Below are 23,454 nucleotides of genomic sequence, written 5' to 3' on the forward strand. Positions count from 1 at the left end.
AAGAAAGGGGTGCAGGAAGCACCTGAAGGTGAGAGGTTAAAAGGAAAGAGCAAGGAATAAAGAGGTGATACAGATCACAGTGGTCACGCCTAGGAGAAGCAAAGAACCTGCTGTTGTCGAGTCTCCGATTGTACCCCACACATGAAATGGGTATGAAAGAACTGAATATAAAAGGAGAGGTACATCCTGACAAGCAGAACTTGTCTATGAATCCAAGAGGGCCCTAGGCTTGGTGAAGAGAAACCCTGAGAGGCCTAACAAAGTGGAATACCTATTATTTTGTGACACTGAAGAAATTGAAACTTGGGGAAGGAAACCATGAGTTGCCTAACGAAGTTGAATACTTATTGGTCTTGATGCTAAAGGAGTTACAGCTTGGGGAAGGGAGCCCCGAGGAGCTTGGAAAGGGATTGTGTATATTTCTTTTTGATTGTGTTTTGGAACTTGGAAGAGTTAAAGCTTGGGCAAAGGAATCCCAAGGAACTTGAGACATTTGAAAGTGTAAGACTGCGACAAGACCTACGGAGAAGGTCTGATAGCCCTTTGTTGATTGAACTCCCTTTTGTGAAGCTGATCATCCCACACCTGAAAGTCACCTGAAACCAACCTTGCTTTCCTATTTTCTGTTGAACCACTATGTTCACTTTTTTAAGACTTCCTTACACATTTGTGTAAAGAGTAAGGGCAAGCAGAGGTTTAGACACAGACAGATTATTGTTTTGGACTCTTAGACATTGTGGCCCTTAGAAACATCAGTTAAGGCAACCATCACTTTAGAGTTAGGACCAGCTAGTCATTACACCAGCTATGCATTACACCAAACCAGGAACCTTAGTAAATAAAGGTTTTGAAACTAACATCTTTGAGTCTGTGTCTCTCTTGATACCATGCCTGTCTCACAGTGGGAAAACAACCTAACACCTACAAGCTGTGTGTCCCTCCTCATATGCCATTTCTCCCTATCTGTGCTCTAATGCAATGGTTTCAGCTTATAGGTGTTGCACGTGACCCCTAATAGCCCAAACTAAAAATATGAGAATGGGGAATGTAGAGAGGGCTCTGGTTGGAGTGGCCTAGCAAGGATACAAGCAAATTCAGCTCTGCTTGAAATGTCCACTTATCCTCATGATAAAAGGAGTGAAAGTCCACCAGGTGCACAGGGAAACCTGCATTACTGAATCCCCTGTGCAAGTACCTACCCCTTGCCTCTTCACATCACATATAGACAGCATCCACAAAGAAAAAGACATGCTTAAAAAGAATACTGCTTATGCTTATATATTTGCTGTATGTGCAGTTGTTTTACCTCACTGGCAGTAATAAACTTCTAAAAAGTACTACCTCCTAAAATTACCACTTGTGATTGCCAAATGCCCACACATGCGCTTAATGTAAATAATTGCTGAAAACCTCATGATGACTTCCTAGAGGGAGCTATGTAGATTTATATTTTTTAGTTATCCATATTTGGCTGGAGATTACCTTACGCCAAAAAAGGTTTGTATCAGACACCCACATATCCCCTGTGCTGTAGGTGGCTCCACTAGTTGGGTCCCAGTGATTGGCCCAAGACTTATTTTATACCTCTTGTGGTGAGAAATTGCAAGAGCAACTTGGTACATTTTAAGAGGACACTTCCTTTCTTTCATGGATTCACATGCTTTGAATATATTCCCCATTGTCAGGCTGGGAATCCTCTGTAACGTCAGATGACGTTATATATTAAAGAAACATTTGGTTCACTTTGTAATCCATCACTGTCCTTTTGTTTGGATTCTGCCTCAGCCAATGGGACGTCGAGGATCTAGCTCCACCCTATAGGCCATCTTCAGATTCTAACAGCACGTTGTGCTGATGAGTCCTCTAACCCCTTTCTCCTGTGAGAAAACTTGTATCTACTAATATTTTCAAGGAAATATGCTAAAGCAATATCTTCAGACAGCAAAGGTTTTCAAACTACTTCTTCTACTTACTCCAGATAAGTGGAAAAGGATTATCATAGAAGGGAAAGCGAAGAAATAGCTCTTTAAGCCATGTGTGTGACCTGATGAAAAAATGAATATATGAGGGGGATATGCAATCTGAGGACATGTATTGCCTCTACCCCAAACATATACAAGAAGACTGCAAGATGTGAAGTACTTTCAGTGAAAGAACACAGAGAGAAGTATAGACACCTAGTATGTTGATTAAATGAGGGGAAGTATCCTCCATCTGAGGCTGAGTCTGTCAGGAGCATTGATAAACCTCATGCTCTAAAATTTGCCAGATCTGAAGGGAGATTTCCTCCTCTTCTAAAAGGAAAAATGAAAACGAGAAAGGTTCATCCACAAGATAGGCTCGTCCATGAGAGTCTAAGATAGGCTGGCTCACGAGAAAGGCTCATCTACCTGAATGGCTCATCTATGAGAGAGCGTCATCCAATGGGCGGGGGTTGTCCAATGGGCGGGCCTTGTCCAATGGGCGGGCCTCGTCCAATGGGAGGGCCTCGTCCAACGGAAGGGCCTCGTCCAACGGGAGAGCCTCGTCAAACGGGAGGGCCTCGTCTACGGTAGATCCACGTCTACGAGAGGGCCTTGTCCATGTGATTATCTCGTCCACGAGAGGCCCTAGTCCACAAGAAAGCCTAGTCTGAGAGGGCTTCATCTATGAGAGGGCCTCTTCTACGAGAGAGCCCCATCTACGAGAAATCCTCATGTACAACAGGACCTCATCTGTGAGGGGACCTTATCCACGAGTGAGCATCGTCCACGAAAAATCCTCATCTTTGAGAAGGGTTCGTCTACAACAGGACCTCATCCACATGAGGGCCTCATCTACGAGAAAGCCTTGTCTATGAGAGGGGCTTGTCTGCGACAGCCTCGTCTACGAGCTTTGTCAACGACAAGCTCATCTACGAGAGAGCCTCGTCTATATGAAGCTCAGGAATGACAAATACTCGTCAATGACAGGCTCGTCTGTAGGACAGCCTCATTTACAAGATAACTTTATCAATGAAGGAGCCTCATCTATGAAAGAGGCTCATCAATGAGAAATATTAGTCAATGATAAGCTTGTCTATGGGACAACTTTGTCTTTGGGAGAGACTTGTCTACAGGAGAGCCATGTCTGTGAAAGAGGCTCGTCTACGAGAAATACAGGGTTGTCTACGAGAGTCTCGTCAACAACAGGCTAGCTTACGAGAGCCTTGTCAATAAACTGGGTTGTCTGCGAGAGACCCTCATCAACAAGAAGGCCTGTCAGTGACAGGCTTGGCTATGAGACACTCATCAACGATGCTAGTCTATAAGAGCCTACTCTAAGAGATAGCCTCATCTCAAGAGAGCCACGCCAGTCGTAGAGCCTAATGTATGAGAATGGCTCCTCAAATGAGGAAGACACTTAAACGACTGCAGTGTTTACAAGTGTGCCCTGTCTATGAGAGCACTGTGTCTATGGGAGAAACCGGTCTCATTTGTCTATAATAGCTCTTTTGTCTATGAGAGCGCCTTTGTCTATGAGAGCTCCTTTGTCTATGAGAGCTCATTTGTCTATAGGAGCACCTCATCAACCAAAGAGCTTGTGCAAGTAAAAGGCCATCTATAATACACCTTAGTCTATGAGGGAGGCTAGTCCAGAAACGAGGCTGATCAACCAACCAGTTTCCTAAGAAAGCCTCATCAAACGACAGGCTTGTCAACTAAGAGCTGTGTCTGTGAGGGTGCTTTGTCCATATGAGACCCTGAGCTGTAACTGGCTAGGGTGCCTTCTCTACAAGGACCCCTAGTCCACAAGTAATCTTATTTTACAAATTGACCTCGTCAATAAAGACCCAACTATAGCACTTCATCTATGACTGGCTCACTCTAGCATAGGCTCTGTGTCATTGCATAGACAGTCATGGCTAAAGTGCACAGACGTTTGGCCAGATGTAAAGGCGAAAGTGCTTGACATGCCCTTTGAGTGGAACCAACCCCTTTGCCAAAATAAATGTAATGAGGCCTTAAAGGCCATTAAAACTGACATGGGTACTGCAACATAACTTGCATCCCTTCAATCTAACGCACCTTTTGACCCTTTTAAGGAGCTTTGGGACAATCTACAACTTCAGCCAGGGTGGCAAGCCCTATCAAAGAGGGTCATACTACTCACAGGGATAGGTAAAGGCGTACTCTTATAAAAGGAAATATTACAAGGAACCACAAAGAAGGAGGCCACAAACAGCCTCCTAAAAAGGGAGACAACAAAAACAGGCCTGACTCGGAAAAAACCCTCTGGCCCCACAATTCAACAATGGAGGGAAATAACCAATGATAAATGGGTATTGGACATGATTCAAAATAGACACGTCCTACAATTAAACAAGGTTCCACCTCAAATGCCTTCAAGCGCAACACAGCCACATATTCGCCTCCTGCAGGATGAAGTAAATAAGATGCTAATCAAACGTGCCATATAAAACGTTCCAGAGCGCGAACGAGGAAAGGGAACTTATTGCCGTTTCTTTGTTGTGAGAAAACCAGACAAAACGTGGAGACGAATACTAAACCGGAGGGGGCTCAACAAAAAATAAAGATGGTCCCTTTGTCCAATGTAATAAAGGCAGTGCAGAAGGGAGATTTCATAGCATCACTAGACTTGAAAGGTGCATATTTCCACTTGCCAGTTCACAATGCTCCCAGGTGATTCCTCAGGTTCACTGTAGGAAGCAACTATTATCAATGCAAAATCCTGCTTTTCAGACTCTGGTTGGTGCCAAGGACCTTAACAAGGTACTTAAGGAGGGAGGGTTACCACGTGTATCCCCACTTTGACGACTGGTTGATAAGAGCGGCTACAATACAGGAAGCACAGGATGCAATCAAACATGCTATGGACACCCTCAAGTAGCTAGGATTCTTGATCAACTATACCAAATCATGTCTAAGGCTTCCAACAGTTATGTCTTTCTGGCAGCTCAGTACAACACCAACAGAAGCTAGGTCTGTCCTTCTCAGGAAAAGGCAGACTCCATTCTGCGTAAACGTACAGCGTTTAAGTAAAAAAACAGTGCATCAGTGAGGAAATGTATGCAACTGCTGAGGACAATGTCGTCATGCATTCCACTAATCCCTCATTGCAGACGTCATATGAAGCCAGGGCAGGAGTTTCTGTCCGACCAGTATTCTCAAACAAGCACAACATGGAGCGACCGGGTAATAATCACAACACACCCAGTCGCCAGCTTCAGTGGTGGGCCTACCCCCCTTCACATAACACAGGTGATGCCACTCCAGTATGTCCCATTTCAACAAACAGTGGTGAGAGACGTGTCTTTGACAAGATGGGATTCTCATGTGTGACACCTGAACATCAAGGCTCAATGGACTGCAGAAGAATCAAGCTGCCATATCGATGTCCTGCAACTAAGAAGACACCAGAGCTGTGAATCAGAGCTTCAAGTAGCAGCTGTCAAGCAAACAACTCTACAAGGTGTTCAGACAATGGGGTTTGCCTCTAATCGACCTCTTCGCGACCTGGGAGAACAAAAGGTGTCTGAAATGGGCCAGCAGAAAACTGCAGGAAGGGTCTCTGGGAGACACTGTAACGCTATCGTGGAAGGGATGTTCACCTATGTGTTACACTGATTCCAGTAATACGCAAAGTCCTGAAAATGGGGGCAATGTACAGGAGTAAATTCATTCATTCTCATAGCCCAGGCATGGCCGAGGCAAGCCTAGTATTCGGACCTTCTGCGTGTTGCTCAAGACCAACCCATCTCACAGGGGGAAAGCAATGGACCTGCTCTCACTATACAACCCACAAGTCCTTCACCACGATTCAGGATCCCTCAAAATCAAAGCGTGGCTCCTGATTTCATAGAAGTTGCTAATACTCCACTACCACAAGATTGTACAGACATCCTCAATGCAGCTAGAGCAAACTCTGCCAACGAATCATAGATGCACGTGGATAAATTTTTGCAGATGGTGCGCTCTCAACATCGTCGCTCTCAACATTGCACCACATCTATGGCCATATTGTTTGAACTGGCAAAGTGGGATCTTTCGCACTCATCCATTAAAGCGCGTCTAGCCGCAGTCTCCAGATATAAGAGAAAAGATGACCGAGCTCCTCTCTATACTGCAAACTTCGTTAAGCATTTTATGAGAGGCTTTTTCCGCATTTACCCACCTAAAAAGAAACTGACACCTCAATGGAGTCTAAATACGGTCCTCACCACACTAATGAAAGCACCCTTTCGGCCTGTGGCCACTGTCCATATTAAATGCATATCGTGGAAGATGTTTTTTCTGCTAGCAGTAATGTCATTCAGGCTAACGTCAGAAATCCAACCTTTAACAATGAAAGAATCATACTTTTGCTTCAAGTCTAAGAAAGTAATCTTGAAAACGAATCCAAGCTTTATCCCGAAAGTACTTACAGAATTCCATTCACAGTCGGAAATAGTGCTACTGGCTTTCTTTGCTAATCCATCCACTCCAGCGGAAAAAGCTCTGCACTATTTGGACCTTCGCAAGGCCCTAAAGGATTACCTGCACGGAACAAAAGTTTTCAGACGAACGTTGCGATTGTTTGTATCTTTTGGAACTCTGAGCTGGGCATAGCCCAGTGGGTTACTTCTGCTATTTCAAAATGCCAAACAAAAGCGAACAGACCCCTACTAGGGCCAATTCGAGTGCATTCCACAACAGTGATGGGTTCATCAGCAGTGTTTTGGACAGGAATCCCACTAGCTGATATCTGCAAAATGGCTACCTGGTCAGCGCCCTTCACCTTTGTGAAGCACTTACTGCATCGAAGGGCAGAACGAGTCGGAAGCAAGAGTTGGGAGAGCAGTATTGTTGTGCCTCTTTCAATGAGGTAGTCCTTTCTCCCCTTGGACCCCCGTACCTTGTCTGTCTACTGCTATCTATTCCATTCAAAGCATGTGAATCCATGAAAGATCCAATGCTGGAGAAAAAATATTTTGCTTACCTGGAACTCCTGTTCTCCAGCATTGGTATCTTTCATAGATTCACATGCGCCCACCATCCCTCCCAAGAAGAGTAAGGCTACAACATAGGTAGCTCTACAGGGTTAGAATCTGAAGATTGCCTCTAGGGTTCCCATTTGATAGGGCAGAGTCCACCCAAAAGGACAGTGATAGATTACAAAATTGAACCACATTTTTCTTTAATATATAATGTAATCTGAGGTTAGCGAGAATTACCAGTATGATATGATATGATATATTTTGTTTGTATCGCGCTCAAAAACAAGTGTTTCAGAGCGTGACAAGGCAAGGGAGGGGAACAGGGGAGAACACAACAATGAATTTACTAGGCCCAGTGACATTGAGAATGCGCAAGTGCATGGGAAAGGGAAAGTGGAGAAGTGCCTGGAAGGGGGAGAGTGGAAAGTGCGGAGCAGAGGAGAAACAGATAGATAATAATAAATACAAATAAATAGATAATGGAGGCAATAAACAGTGGTAGTGCAGCTAGCAAGTGGCAAGTGCTGTGTTTACGGCAGCAGAACTGAGTAAGTCTGATAAGTACAGAAAAAGAAGAATATGGGGGTGGGGGACTGTATGGGTACAGATACAGTCCACAGTACAAGGGGTTGCAGGGTGATCAGGTACCTGGGCCCAGGGGACAGTGGGTGGCCAGGTGCACAGTGCCAAGAGAGAGCAGAACAGCAGGGGAGAGGGGGAGCAAAGGCAGAAGCAAAGGGGAAGATCTTGAGGTGCTTCTGGAACTGGAGATGGTTCTCCACAAGTTTTTGAGGGGCAGTGGGGTTGTTCCAGAGGGAGGCCCCAGCCGAAGACGGAGGTCTACCCCCGGTTCGTTTCATTGAAAAACGACTGACCCTGAGGGAGTTAGAGGACGAGGAGCGAAGAGCTCGAGAGGGGAGGTATTTGCTGAGGGAAAGCTGAAGGTATTTTGGACCCAGGCCCCAGAAAGCCTTGTGGACAATGCAGAGGGTCTTGAATTTAATCTGTGCATCCACTCGGAGTCAATGGAGGGATTTCGGAGCTGGAGAGATAAGATCCCAGGGCTTGAGGCCAAGGACAAGTCTCACAGTCCTGTTTTGGATTAGTTGCAGAGGGCGGAGAGTAGAGGTAGGTAGATTTAGAAAGAGGCTGTTACAATAGTCCAACCTAGAGAGCACTAGAGCTTGGGAGACAGTGAGCTTCTTGGGGAAGGAGAGGAAAGGCAGAGTACCTCTGAGGAGGTGTAGTAGGAAATTTGACTTTTTAGAGACCTCAGAGATGGGGGCGGAGAAAGAGAGTGTGGAGCCAAAGATGATCCTGAGGTTCTTAGCCTCGCAGGTGGGGGTAGGAGGAGGGCCAAGAGAGGCCGACCAGAGAGTGAGGGGAAAGGATGGTGAAGGTGTGCTGATGAAAGGATCTCCATCTGGGAAACACCACAGGTAGAGAGTAAGATAGATGATAGGAAGGACCTCAGTTGGACCTGGCAGGGTCGATCAGAGAGGAAAGAGGCCCGCCAGGCCAGAGCCTGATCAGTGATACCCAGGTTATCACGGAGACGGTTGAGCAGGATGGTATGGTTGACCGTGTCGAAGGCAGAAGAGAGATCGAGTAGGATGAGGACAGAGGGAATGTTACAGTCAAGGTTGGAGAGCAGATCTTCACGGATGTTCAGGAGAGCAGTTTCCGTGCTTCTGGCCACTCTGAAGCCAGACTGGTGGTCATGGAGACAGCCATCAGAATCAGAATGAAGGTTAAACTGAGAGATGGCCAGCTTTTCCAGGAGTTTGCCAGGAAAGGGAGTAATGGATATTGGGCGATAGTTAGCAGGACAGTAAGGATCAGCTGTGGGTTTCTTAAGAAGAGGATGCACAATAGAGTGCTTCAGAGGGGAGGGGAAGGATCCTGAGGCAAAGGAATGGTTGCAAAAATCGGCAAGGGTCGGAGCGAGGGTGTCCATGTGGGCCTTGATGGTTTTAGAGGAACAGGGATGAACCTGTTTTGACAAGGCTTTCATAGATCGGACTTGTCTAGCGACCTCATCAGGGGAGAAAAGAGGAAAGGAAGAGAAGGAGGGTGGGGGGGTGATTAAAGGGGGGTCAGCGAGCACAGATTGAGAGGGAATAGGAGGGGAAGGGGGAGGGAAGGAAAGGGTGGACAGGATGTCCTGGGTTTTTGAGATAAAGTGAGAGGCAAGGGCATTGCAGAGAGCCTGGGAGGCAAGAGGAGGGTTAGAGACTGCAGCAGGGTGGGCAAGCTCCTTGCAGATTTTAAAGAGTTGGGCCGAGTTGTTCGATGCCGCAGAGACACAGGCTTGAATGTGGACTCTCTTCTTGGTGTGGACAGAGAGTCAGTATTGGCTTTGGAGCAGGCGACAGGCAAGTTTGTCCTTTTCCACTCAGCTGCCCTACACTTACGTTTAAGTATAGCTAGGTCGGAGTCATACCAAGAATTGCACTTGGCTTTGAACTTCAAGCGGATCCTCATGACAGGGGCGGCAAGAGCATCAAGAGTATCAGAAATAGAAGAGTAGAGAAGAGATAGGGTTGTGTCCAGGTGTGAGTCAGCCAGAGGAGGAGGGGGTTGAAGGTGGCAGTGAAAGCCTCAACTGACACACGCTTCATAGGTCGGATGTCCAAGAAGGTAGGAGGCAGTGTTGGTGTGAGCTTGGCTTGGAGGGGAAGAGAGTGAGAGATGAGAGGAGAGAGGGCAGTGGTCACTCCAGGAGAGAGGAGTGATCAGAGGGATAGAGAGGGGGAGACCAGAGGAGATCAGGACATCAAATGTGTGTCCTGCAGAGTGCGTCGGGCCAGAGGGGAGGATGGAGAGGGAGAGGGAATCGCAAAGGTCGTGAAAGAGCAGAGTTGAGGGACAGGGAGAATCGAGGTGGATGTTGAGGACACCAAGGAGGAGGAGTTGAGTGGTTGAGGCCAGGAGCAATATTCAAAGTATATCAATCCATGAAAGATACAGATGATGGAGAACAGGAGTTACGGGTAAGCAGCATACTCCTTTTGTTACACCACTGAACTAGAACTCAAGTCACACAGGGCATTAAACAATTATGATGTATACATTAAAGTAGTATTGTGCTGTTTTCTTTTTTATGTCTTCTAATGATATATTACAACCTTTAAAGCTAATTAATTCCAGAAAGTGGCAATAATCTTGCTCTAGCAATAATTTATGTCTAAACGAAGGTTGTCTTTATTCAAAGATCTATTTTTAATGAAATGTTTGCATGTTGATATATGCATTAAAATGACTTCCCTTCTCTCCCCCTCTGTATTTCGGCTTCGCAAAGAATGGAGACTCTCAGTTGAGCCTCTCACCGGCCTCTCACAGTGACAGTGCGTCATCCTCACAGTCCTTGTCTCATGGTGGAGCACCGGAGCTGCTGGTGGGTTTATCCTACAACGCAACAACAGGGCGGTTATCCGTAGAACTCATCAAAGGCAGCCATTTCAGAAACCTTGCCATTAACAGGCCACCAGGTAAGTAAAGTCAATGAACATTTGTTTTTCATTTATTCTTTATATATAATCAGAAGCGTGGTAAGCAAAAACAGGATAGTGTTTGGTGCAGGGTTTTCATTCAGAGCAGGTACTACTTTCTCAGTCAAGTACCCTGTTTAGCAAATATCACTGTTAAAGGGATATACAATACATAATAACAATAAAATAATAACATAAGTATGAAATGTAAATGTGTCTGTACCTTGAGTGCAGTGGTGAGAGAAGAAGAAATGTTAACAGTGCAATGTAGTTGCGGTAAGTATAACATTTATCAGTTTCCCCTAAATTTGCCTTCTATGTAAGGTACTGCTAATAAGATTTCCATGCCCCCCAAATGCGTTTCATTTTTTCCATCTCCCCTTGTTGCATATAAATACTTTCTTCCAGAGAATGCATATCCCATGCTACTTTAATCCATTGATTAATATTCAGCCTAAATGTAGCATAGCACCGTTCAGCTATATTTCAATTATAAGGTATATACGTCTTTCTTGACTTCTAAATTGCACATCCAATATGCCCAAATGTGATGCAAGTCATCAGTCTTTCAGGTCTATTTCTGTCATTGCTTCATCAACAGACAAAAGGGGTCATCGCAAGTTGGGTTGAGCAGTAAAAATCTGGTGGTAACACTATTACTTCTGCATTACCGCTCCGCCCAACTATGAGTTGGGTAGAAAGTTGGCAGATTTACCCACAGGTCAGTGCTGGAGGTAAATCTTCAGACTTTCTACCCATTTTCAGAAGAATTAGCGCTGCGCTGTTAGCTCGGCGTTAATTGTGCCGGCAATGCGTTATTTGGTCCAATTGACCCAATATAAATGTGGAGTTACCGCCCCACCACAATTCAGGAACCAGCACTAATAGCGCCGGACCAAGATGTGGTGTCTCGGGAGGATAGCTCAAAAGCAACATGTTCGCCTTGGAAGCAAGACGACACGGAGCAACACAGGTTTGATCCCCAGGTCTGCGCTTAGAAACCTCTGGGTATTAAGCGTGTTATAAATAACCTATGATATCATATCATATCATATCATACCATAACCCTATTTGCGTTGGGTGGTATCCAGGCGGATTTACCGCCAGGATACCACCCACTACTGATGAGGCCAACATCTGTATCCAACGAGCGATAGATTTTTGCAACTAAATAAAATGTTTTCTGTCCGCAAGGCCAACTTTACAACTGGGATATGTTATAGCTATAATGCCCTGTCATTAGTTTAGTTTTGCTGGTTTATAATATAGGTAGAATGGTGTTAAAGTATTAGTTTCTCTCTGACTTGCTGGTATCAACCACTTCTGCATAAAGTGAGGGATGTTTCAAGATCCTTTTGGCTTTAGGAGTTGGAAGCTTATTCGAATACCAGTGTGCTTTTCATTCCATATAGCCTTGTTTATTATTTAGAAAATACAATACGATTGTGAAATCCTTAACCTGGGGATCCAAGGGAGTTTCATAGAAATAATATGCTGTGTTGTTAGTGTTTTTGCAGATAATTGCTTATCTGTATGTATTTAAAAGAACATTTTGGGGTGCATGAACTATTGTCTCAAATGTTGGAAAGTTTGGATACTCTAGTCCCTAAAACAAAGTCCCCCAGATCTTGCATCCTTGCCTTCAGCCATATGTGTGTGTGTTTGTTATTATTATTGAATCCTTTTTTACCCAGATTGTCACGGATGTTGCTAGAGGTTAGTATTTTGTTTTTTAAAATAATTTATCTCGCCATAGTTTCTGTAAATGTAGGGATGCCTCATCTTATAAGAGCTTTGACCAGTCAGAAGTAGTGCAAGAACACTTATGAGACATTTGAAATAGGTTAATAAAAGGAAAATGCCAACCTTTCCCTTCTTCTATGGGGAGCTGCCTACCTAACAAAACTAGCTAAGGTGCTTGTCAGTGAAAATGTTTTAAAAGTATATTTCCACTGTCCAAACAAGCCCTAACTGACCTTACCACTATCGTAACAACTAAAAGCATGAGGATTTCTCCCTTCTCCTGCGTTTTGCCTCCAGCACTCTTTTTTGGCTCAATAGCTGATCTTCAAAGAGTCTCTTGTGACATGGCTTCTTCTCAATATCGAGCTCCTTTGTCTATTTATTGATATTATATCCCTTGATGGTGCTTTCCTGTCTGTTAAGGCTTTCCTCTTTGGTTGTGTTATTAAACTTTATTCTCTCCTTTTCCTAAGGCAAGGTTATACAACTCTTCAGATTCTTTCTCGTGAAATTATTTTCCTTTTTATAGATTTCTCTCTTTTTCCTCTGTATTATATCTTTCTTTGAACATATTTTTCAGTTGATCTATTTCTCTTGTAATCCCCTCTACCTTTTTATTGATATTCTTTTTACTTGGACTGTGCCGAGAATTAATACATTTGTAGTGATTCTCATTTTCTTCTCTTTCTTCCACTGTGATTGTGTCTTTCTCTTGATTGAGATAAACATAAACATTCTGGCAATGATTCTCCTTCCATCCTCGCCTCTGTATCATCACTGAGTTGAGTATTTACCCTCTTGTAATTGTGGTACAGTGCTTGGGATGGATGCAGGTGCCTGGCGATGTAAGAGAGAAAGTTGGGTGTGACAGTGAGAATGTTATGATGTGAGTGAAAGGGATGCATGTAGCAAAGGTTCCAGACCCAGGCAGTTGGAGAGCGCCTGTCTGAGTGATGTGAGCCAGTGGTTCTCATGGAGGCATCTTAATGTAACTTAATGTAACTGGAGTAAAGTAACTCGCTGGAAACTACCGGATTTCTCTGAGGGTCTCACATTACTTCAGTAATGATTCTCTTTCAATTCGCGTATCGCTTCTTTATCGTCACTGAGACGAGTATAAACATTCTTCTAATGATTCTCCTTTAATTCTCTTATCGCCATTGAAGCGAACACTGTGAGTATGATCCGCTGTTTTCCTCCCATGTCTCCCGCTTTCTCTGTTACTTGCCAACCTCGGGGAATGCGTCACCAGGATCTCTCTTCATTCGGGTCTGGCTCCTGTTTTTGCCTGCCAGCCTTCGTTCCTTCATTCAGTTTTTTTATCTCCGTCTCTTCGGTTCAGTTCGGTTGGCTTTCCGGTACTCCATATAACTTGTTGCTGCTCTCTCTCTACTCAGTTTAGAATTTAGTGATGTACTGGTGGCTATTCTTGGGTCCTATTGACAAAATAATCACACTTGTTTGGATTTATTCTATAATGATAGGGTTTCTCTCGACATTTGTTTGTAAGGTGATGTTAGTTTTCTCTTCACTTGCCCTTTACTAGATAGGGGAACCCACAGATTTCTAGGGACATGCATAAGCAGTGTTTCATCATTAAGGACAGTTAGCTCTTCTAAAGGAACACTAGTCAGTGAGGATGAACAGTTCCCATATTTTTTATGAAACATTTGAAAAAGAGTTTTTTCCTTCCTTCGCCAATGGAGTTTGTCTGCACATGACCTTACATCTGGTGGATCGTCAGCCTTCAGAGATGCTGAGTTGTTCAGTGTGGTAACTTGGGGACTTCACGTTGACAGCCTTGTAGATGATGCAGCAGGATTTGAGGATGATACAGGCTTGTAGCGGGATCCAGTGCAGTTTGATTAGGGTTGGGGTAATGTGGTTGAATTTGCGAATTTCTATGATGAGTCATGCTGCAGAATGCAGAACACATCTCAGGGGGTGCAAGAGTAGTCACTGGAAGGCCTTCCAAAGGGGCATTGCCACCATCTAGGTGTCACGGTTCATGCCCCCAAACATCAGGTACAGACCAACCTGCCCAGGGCATCGGCATCCATGGGGGCCTTTAAGGCCCCAAAGGATCCCTTGGGGGTTTCCTGGACTCATTCCTGGCGTCGTTGGCACCAGGCTCATGCTGCAATAACCAATATTGATCCACGTGTAGACCAGTCTGAGGCAGGCTGAAGGGACTACTTGCTTGGGGAACTATTTGCTAGGGTGTGGTTGCTGGGACTACTTTACTTGGGGACTACTTTCTGAAGGCTATATAAACCACGCCTGAGTACAGAACACGCTTTGCGTTATTCTGCACTCCTGCAGCGTAACGTTCACCGTGTCTGTTACCTTCAGGCCTGTCTTCAGCTATGCCTGTCCAGTTTTTCTTGAGCTACCTGCAAAGGAAGGAAGAGAAAGTTGAAGAAACAGAACTAGACTCTTACCTGAACCTCCGTGTCTTCATCTGCTGAGCTGAAAAGGAAAATACATCAAGTTAGCCGTGCAGACCAAGAAATCCACATTGCTACCCTGCGCACTGTTAATATTTACCTGAGAGCTGCTCATTCCGGCGATCCAGCGAAGTACCATCACTCGACCGCCGCCATCATTCGCCCGCTGCTCTGGAGTCGCAGCACCTGTTGAACATAAGAAAAAACACCAGGTTAGCTGCGCATTGGGAAAAGCCTGCATTGGATATTTAATTCTTACGCAGCGCCATTACTCACCTGAAGGCTGCTTTTCCTAGCGGTCCCGCAAGGCTTCACTACGCGACAATCCATCCCGGAGATACAGTGCCTGCAAAATACAAAGAACAGCAGGTCAGTCGCGCAGAAGGACAATAGCGCATATAGAGACTATCACAGAACGCCGGTGTGAACTTACCTTGGAAAACAACTCTGCGTTCTTCATATTTTCGCACCAAAGGGAAACCTATAGGAAAAAGGCACAGAAGTGAACTTGGGCAATTTGAACTCTACGGCGAACCATATCATTGGTATAAGACTTGCCCATTTGAGTCAATGTTGTCTGGAACTCTACAGGATCAGTGAAGTAACTAGATCTTTGAACTCTACACACCCCTGCAGCAGGATGGAGAGCCTGCCATTCATAAAACTAAGGTGAGGTATAGCAGCGGGGTGTATTAGAAGGCCACGGGAGGCGGTAGTAGCCCTTCCACCTTACAGTTGGGTAACATTTCATTTAACCTTTTAGGCGCACCTTCGTGACGGAAGCGGAATTCAGAGGGGGCACATGAAACCACTTAAGAACGAACCAGCCAGTCGCGTTCGGCGCCCCTGTGGAGACCAGGTGAGCGTAACAGACCGCAAAGCCTTACACAAACCTCTACCTGGGTGCCATGGAAACCCCAGAGACGGATCAACAAGCCCAGCTTTTGGGGGAACTCAGAGCAGAGTTGCTTTCGGCTCGACAAGAGACTAACGCTCTGAGAAGAGAACTAATTGTGGCAAAAGAGCGCACTGATGAGCTCGCCAGACAATTACTCCAAGCCCAGGCTGGCAACACGCCACTACCCGCGATGGGGGCATCAATCCCAACTCAGTCAAGTAATCCAGTGCAGGTGGTCCTTCCGGGAGCCATACCTTTAGCTCCACCAGAACGCTTTGCGGGAGACCCTAAGCGGTTTGCGGTTTTTATGAACCAGTGCCGCCTACACGTCCTATGCCGGCCAGGGGCCTTTCCGAACGATCAAGCGAAGGTGACCTTTGTCCTTTCGTACCTCAGTGGCAGTGCTGCAGACTGGTCTATACCACTAGTTAATCAGGACAATCCTCTTCTCTGAGACCTCCAGGGGTTTCAGCAGAATATGGAAAAGCTGTTTGCCTGACACTCCCAAAGCCAGGCTTTAGATAACAAACTGCTGTCTCTTCGCCAAGGGAACCAGGATCTGCTAACTTATATTGCAACCTTCAACAGATTAGTGGTAGAAACCGGTTGGCCAGAAGACAAAAGGACTACGATATTTCATCATGGGCTGAGAGGCGAACTGTAGAACGTCTTGGCTCAAGTTGTGAATCCTCCCCGAGACTGTTCGGAATACATCGACCTTGTGGTACAATTAGACCACAGACAGCAGAACCAGAAAGCTGATCAAACTAGATTGGAAAACCGAGTGTTTGTGCGTCCGAAAGACAACAACCCCAAGATTACAGACACTTCAGAACCCATGCAAATTGGAGGGGTTTGAGGGCCATTGTCTAAATCTGAGAGAGATAAGAGGAGACAACAACAATTGTGCTTATATTGCGGAACGGCCGCTCATTTCCCCCGAGACTGTCCTGTGAAACCTCCCAAGAAGGCAGTCGGGGTTGCCGACAAAGTCAGTGCCGAACCAGAGACGGAAAACTACCCCGCCCAGCAAGCGTAGAGGTCCGCTTGTCGAGCGAGAAGGATTCCCAGACCTCACATCTAGCCTTACCAATAATCCTTATTAGTCACCAGCACCCGTCTCGTATGCACGCAGTCAGGGCTTACATTGACAGTGGAGCTATAGGTAACTATATGGATCAAGAATTGGCTTCAAGGATGTGTCTTTCTCTGTGCCAAAAAGCAACAACCGATTTGGTCACCACCGTCGATGGAACTGAGATCTCTTCTGGTCCTGTAACGCACTCGACGAAGGAGATGACCCTGTTGTGCCAAGACGGGCATGGAGAGACCATTGTGTTTGACTTAATCAAGGCCCCGTAATTTCAAGTAATTCTGGGAATGCTGTGGTTAGAAACACATAATCCTTGCATAGACTGGCGTGACAAGAGGTTAACCTTCTCAGAATGTGCTCATACCTGCTATCCAGAAAAATCACTGCCCAAGGCAATAGCAATAGTCATGAGTCCAGTAAACCAGCTACCCCAGGAATACCAGGATTTTCAGGATGTTTTTCAAAAAGACCAAGCCAATACCTTACCACGCCATAGACCATATGATTGCCAGATCAACCTAATACCTGGAGATCAAATCCCATGCAGCAGAATTTACGCCCTCACGGAACCTGAAAATCTTCATCTAAGACAATACTTAGATCAGTACCTGGCTAACGGCTTTATTCGTCCGTCCAACTCTGCGGCCTCCCCCTTATTCTTCATCCCTAAAAAGGAAGGGGACCTAAGAACTTGTATCGACTACTGCGCATTAAACCAAGTGACTGTTAAAAATCGGTACCCCCTGCCTCTGATCCCAGAACTGCTGGATCAAGTAAAGGAAGCTCGAATTTACACTAAGCTGGACCTCAGAGGGGCGTACAATTTCGTAAGAGTTAAAAAGGGGGACAAATGGAAGACCGTCTTCCGCACTAAGTATGGGCTTTTTGAATATCAAGTGATGCCCTTTGGCCTTTGTAACGACCCGGCAGTGTTCCAATATTTCATGAACAATGTCCTTCGAGAGCTAATCGATGTTTGTGTTGTCGTATATATTGACGATATCCTAGTGTACTCGGCTTCCGAAAGGGATCACGTGAAACACGTCCGTGCCGTACTTGAAAAACTTTGGCAACATAAGCTGTATGCCAAATTAGAAAAATGTTACTTCCATGTTAGAGAGGTCGAGTTTCTAGGGTTCGTTCTAACGCCAGGTGGAGTGCGAATGGATTCGCAGAAAGTGGATGCTATCCTTAAGTGGCCCTCTCCAACTTCAGTCAAAGGAGTGCAAAACATTCTTGGATTTGCAAACTTCTATCGCAGGTTCATCCCAGGCTTTTCGCACGTAGTGCATCCCATCACATCCTGTTTACGAAAGAACAAACGCTTCCAGTGGTCTGATGAAGCAGAAAAGGCCTTCCAAGACTTAAAAAGGAAATTCACCTCAGCTCCAGTTTTAAAACATCCTCGCCCAGATCTCCCTTATGTGGTAGAGACTGATGCGTCCAGTTTGGCAATGGGGGCGGTTCTTTCTCAGAAAGACCCCGAGACAGGTCAACTTCATCCGGTGGCCTTTTGGTCACAAATATTTACGGCACCAGTACTGAACTATGCTATAACCGACAAAGAGCTTCTGGCCATCAAGGCAGCATTCAAAGCTTGGCGACATTACCTCCTTGGGGCCAGACACACCATTACTGTGATTACCGATCACCGAAATTTACAGTACCTAAAGGCCCAGTCTTCTTGCCAGCTCCGATGGGCATTATTTTTCACAGAATAGGATTTTGTGATTACGTACCAACCTGGTTGCCGAAATTGCAAGGCAGATACACTGTCCCGTATAGGGATGGAAGAGGCATATTCAAATCCGGATCCCGTACCCATCATCCCAGGGGGAAGAATCCCTGGAATCGCCACTTCACTGACCCTGGGCGACATCCACAAGGAAATCTCGCACCTCTTCAATTCCGAGGCTTTACAAGACTGGTCAACCAAAAGCAGTCATCATTCTGTTATTGAACACTTACCTTATTTCCAAGGACGTCTCTACTTACCTAGTAAGGAACTTCAAAAACAGGTTATCTCAAATTATCATGAATCATTTGTGGAAGGCCACCCTGGAATTGCAAAAACTGAAGCCAAGATCAAGAGACATTTTTGGTGGCCAACATGGTGTAAGGATATCAAACTATTTGTACTATCATGTGGCATTTGTGCACAGAACAAGGCCCAGAAAAAGAAACCACCAGGTCTACTACAGCCTCTGGATATACCATCTACACCTTGGCATACGTTATCCCTTGATTTTATCACAGATCTTCCTCCCTGTAACGGCTTCAACACCATATTAGTGGTAGTAGACTTATTTTCAAAAATGGCCCACTTCATCCCATTAAAAGGTTTACCCTCAGCTTCAATTTTGGCGAAGGAATTCCTAGAACAGATTGTCTGAATACTTGGATTCTCCTCTGTCTTAGTCTCAGATCGGGGGAGTCAGTTTATCTCAAAATTCTGGAGAAAATGTTGCCAGTTAGCCCAAATTGACGTAAGACTTTCAACCAGCCACCATCCTGAAACGGATGGTCAAACCGAGAGAACTAATCAGACTTTGGAGCAATACCTAAGATGCCTGTTACATCAAACCGAAAGCAATTGGAAAGACGTTTTATGGATAACCGAATATGCCTACAATAACTCATTGCATTCCAGCACAGGGCAAAGTCCCTTCTATACAATATATGGAATGCATCCGCGAATCTCAGAACTCGACCCACCTCAGCAGTTGGAAATGCCTGCCGTAAGCAGTCTGCACAAAACCATCACCCAAGCCTTCAAGAGGGCAACAGAACATTTAAGACAAGCTAAAGAAAGATACAATAAATCTGCAGATCAACATAGGAGTGAAGCTCCAAAGTACCCAATTGGAGATGAGGTTTGGTTAGCCTCAAGACATATTCCACTAAAAGGAACCCACAAATTGAATCCCAGATATTTGGGACCATTCTGCATCAAGGCCATCATCAACCCAGTAGCAGTAAAATTGGAGCTACCCCCGAGCATGCGTGTCCACCCTGTATTCCACGTCTCCCTTCTGAAACCAGTACAACCAGGAACTCGGATCACGAAACAACCAAGACCCATCTTGATAGATGGCGAACCAGAATTTGAGGTGAAAGACATTCTGTACTCAAAGTGAGTTAAAACAAAACTCTTCTATTTAGTTGACTGGAAAGGCTGTGGTCCTCAAGAAAGGTCATGGGAGCCAAGTGACTTTGTTCATGCACCCTGCCTAATAAACCAGTTCCATCGAAATTACCCGACCAAACCCGGACCAGCGAGACAAACCACCATGGGAGAGGTATTGGGGGGGGGGTGGAAAGTGCTGTCACAGTTCATGCCCCCAAACATCAGGTGCAGACCAACCTGCCCAGGGCATCGGCATCCATGGGGGCCTTTAAGGCCCCAAAGGATCCCTTGGGGGCTTCCTGGCTCATGCTGCCATCACCAATATTGAACCACGTGTAGACCTGTCTGAGGCAGGCTGAAGGGACTACTTGTTTGGGGAACTATTTGCTAGGGTGTGGTTGCTGGGACTACTTTACTTGGGGACTACTTTCTGAAGGCTATATAAACCATGCCCTCAGTACAGAACACGCTTCGCATTATTCTGCACTCCTGCAGCGTAATGTTCACCGTGTCTGTTACCTTCAGGCCCGTCTTCAGCTACGCCCGTCCAGTTTTTCTTGAGCTACCTGCAAAGGAAGGAAGAGAAAGGTGAAGAAAAGAACTAGACTCTTACCTGAACCTCTGTGTCTTCATCTGCTGAGCTGAAAAGGAAAAGACATCAAGTTAGCCGTGCAGACCAAGAAATCCACATCGCTACCCTGCGCACTGTTAATATTTACCTGAGAGCTGCTCATTCCGGTGATCCAGCGAAGTACCATCACTCGACCGCCGCCATCATTCACCCGATGCTCCGGAGTCGCTGCACCTGTTGAACATAAGAAAAAACACCAGGTTAGCTGCGCATTGGGAAAAGCCCGCATTGGACATTTAATTCTTACGCAGCGCCATTACTCACCTGAAGGCTGCTTTTCCTAGCGGTCCATTAAGGCTTCACCACGCGACGATCCATCCCGGAGATACAGCGCTTGCAAAATACAAAGAACAGCAGGTCAGTCGCGCAGAAGGACAATAGCGCATATAGAGACTATCACAGAACACCGGTGTGAACTTCCCTTGGAAAACAACTCTGCGTTCTTCATATTTTCGCACCAAAGGGAAACCTATAGCAAAAAGGCACAGAAGTGAACTTGGGCAATTTGAACTCTACGGCGAACCATATCATTGGTATAAGACTTACCCACTTGAGTCAATGTTGTCTGGAACTCTACAGGATCAGTGAAGTAACTAGATCCTTGAACTCTATGCACCCCTGCATACTGTTGCAGGATGGAGAGCCTGCTATTCATAAAACTAAGGTGAGGCAAAGCAGCGGGTTGTATTAGAAGGCTACGGGAGGCGGGAGTAGGCCTTCCACCTTACAGTTGGGTATCATTTCATTTAACCTTTTAGGCGCACCTTGGTGACGGAAGGGGAATTCAGAGGGGGCACCTGAAACCACTTAAGATCGGACCAGCCAGGCCCGTTCGGCGCCCCTGTGGAGACCAGGTCAGCGTAACACTAGGTGGAGAGGATAAGGCTTGGACTGCAGATCTGAAGTTGTTTTCTGAGATGAAAGGCTGGATTTTCCACAGGAAAGAAAGCTGGTACCAAGCCGTTTGTGTCTTCTTTGCTATGTGCTGTTTGAAGGAGAGGTCTCTGTCAAAGTGGACCCCAAAGGACTTGGCATATGTGCCCAGCTGAGGTGTGAAGACTTTGAGGTGCATAGCAGAGAGCCAGGTCAAAATGTAATGGTGTTGGGTGTTGTTGGTCAGCAGTAGGAATTCAATCTTGGAGGGGTTGAGTTTTAGGTTGGCACTAGGCCTCCATGACTGGATCAAAGAGTGGCAAGTCTTGAGCCTGTGGATGTCTTCGATTGAGGATATCTTGAGGTAGAGCTGCGTGTCATCTGCATATTAGTGGATGTATATGTTGTGTGGAGCCAGGAGGGTTCCAAGCAGTTCCATGTAAATACTGAAGATCACAGGCAAGAGGATGGATCCCTGCAGGACTTCACAGGTGATGGTTAGAGTTGGTGATCTGGAGGAATTCCTTTGTACAAACTCGTGGCAATTAGCAAGGTAGGATTTGAACCAGCTGAGGACATTCTCACTGAGGACTTTCTCGCTGATCCCCATGTAGCAATGTAGATTGTTTGGGAGTGTCTTGTCTGGTGGTTTACTGTCTTGAATGCTGCTGCCAGGTCAAGGGGAACCAGGTGGCAAGGATGGCCATTGTTGAGGACTTTAAGGGCATTGTCGATCAACTTAATGGTAGCTGTTTCTGAGCTACATCTGGGTCTAAAACTAGATTGGTATTACTGAAAGAGGTTGTTGGCTTCAATGTATTGGAGGAGTTTCATGGCTGCTGCTTTCTCAAAGATCTTATGTAGGAGGGGAACATGGGTGATGGGCAGTAGTTTGTCAGGTCGTTATGCTTCAGTTTTGGTTTCTTGAGGATCTGTGTGGTCTGGAGGGTCGAGAGAAAGTGCCTTTAGTTAGGGATTTGTTGATGATTTTCAGTTAAGGAAGGAGTGCTTACATCAGAATGGTCTTGAGTATGGGGGCAGAGAGGATGTTGTCCCTGTACGATGTGGCCTTGAAGGATGCTAGGGTGGCAGTGAGCTCTTTCATAGTGGTCTTGCAAACTGTCCAGGTAGTTGCGTTTTTTTCAAGGTGGGATGTGAAGTGTGCTGTCAATTGCAGCATTGGTGTCTGTGTTGGCGGATCATGCTGATCTTGTTGATGAAGAAAGAGTTGATGGCTGTGGATTACTTTGATGCACTGCAGTTTGGGTAGGTCAGACAGCAGGTTGATGCAGTGCTTGATGGCTTTGAAGAAGGTTCTGCTTTCATTGTTGGCCTTGGCAGTGATGTCTTGGTAGTAGTTGGTCGTGGCAGTGGTGATAAGTCATCTGTATGCTGCACAGAGTTTTTGAGCAGGACGAAGACGGATGTGGTGCAGCATTTTTGCCAAGTCTTTTCTTGTTTTCTGATGGTTCATTTGTTGAGGCTGAGTTCTTGAGTGGACCAGGGCGTGGAAGGTTTAGGCTTGAGGGTGCATTGTTTAACTGAAGCATGGTGGCTAATCTTAGGTGTGAGAGATGTTGAGTTCTTGGAGAAGCAATTTGCAGTCCTGGTTCATTAGAGGTAAGTCAGCTCATGTGAAGTGGAGTTTTGTGAGGGCTTCGACTGGGAAGTTCTTGATTGATTTGAAGGTTTGTTTTCTGGGTTTACGAGGGGTTTACTTGACTGTTGAGGTGTGACTAATGTCAAAGGGGATTGCCAGATGGTCTGACAAGTCGAACAGGATTACAGAGCTGTGATGGAGGGTGGGCAGAGAGGGGATGATGAGGATGAGGCTATTACCTTTCCTGTGAGTTGGGTTTTTTTGTGCACTGTGTGAGGTTCAGATTGTCAAGTAGGGAGTAGAGATATTCCTTCATTGACTTGCATGCTGTGTTGCCATGGATGTTGAAGTCACTGAGGAAGATGTTGTTCGCATACATGAGAGACTGGGTGGTGAACAAGTCTGTGAAGTCTTTGATAATGGCGCAGTGTTGGGCTTAGGTGGTCTGTAGATTAGGTGAAAAGTGACCGTGTCTGTTGGGGAGAGCAAGAAGTGGCAGGAAAGATTTTCGAAAGAGCCAAGGTTGGCAATCTCCAGCTGAATGCATGACCATGATGCTGTGTGAGTGATTGCAAGGCCTCTGCCGATCTTGTTTG

General features: G+C 45.7%; 1 protein-coding gene across 6 annotated transcripts in view; it reads left to right on the top strand.

Moving 5' to 3' along the window:
- Positions 1–23,454, top strand: part of SYT16 (synaptotagmin 16) — a 695,358-nt gene that overhangs the window by 629,533 nt on the left and 42,371 nt on the right. For all 6 annotated transcript variants that reach the window (XM_069638935.1, XM_069638933.1, XM_069638936.1 and 3 more), the window contains one exon: positions 10,257–10,446. In XM_069638935.1, the coding sequence (XP_069495036.1) occupies positions 10,257–10,446 (190 nt within the window). The remainder of the gene's footprint in view (positions 1–10,256; positions 10,447–23,454) is intronic.

The sequence above is a fragment of the Ambystoma mexicanum genome, chromosome 14 (assembly GCF_040938575.1).
Source record: "Ambystoma mexicanum isolate Mex_15411 chromosome 14, UKY_AmexF1_1, whole genome shotgun sequence".
NCBI classification, from domain to species: Eukaryota; Metazoa; Chordata; class Amphibia; order Caudata; family Ambystomatidae; genus Ambystoma; species Ambystoma mexicanum.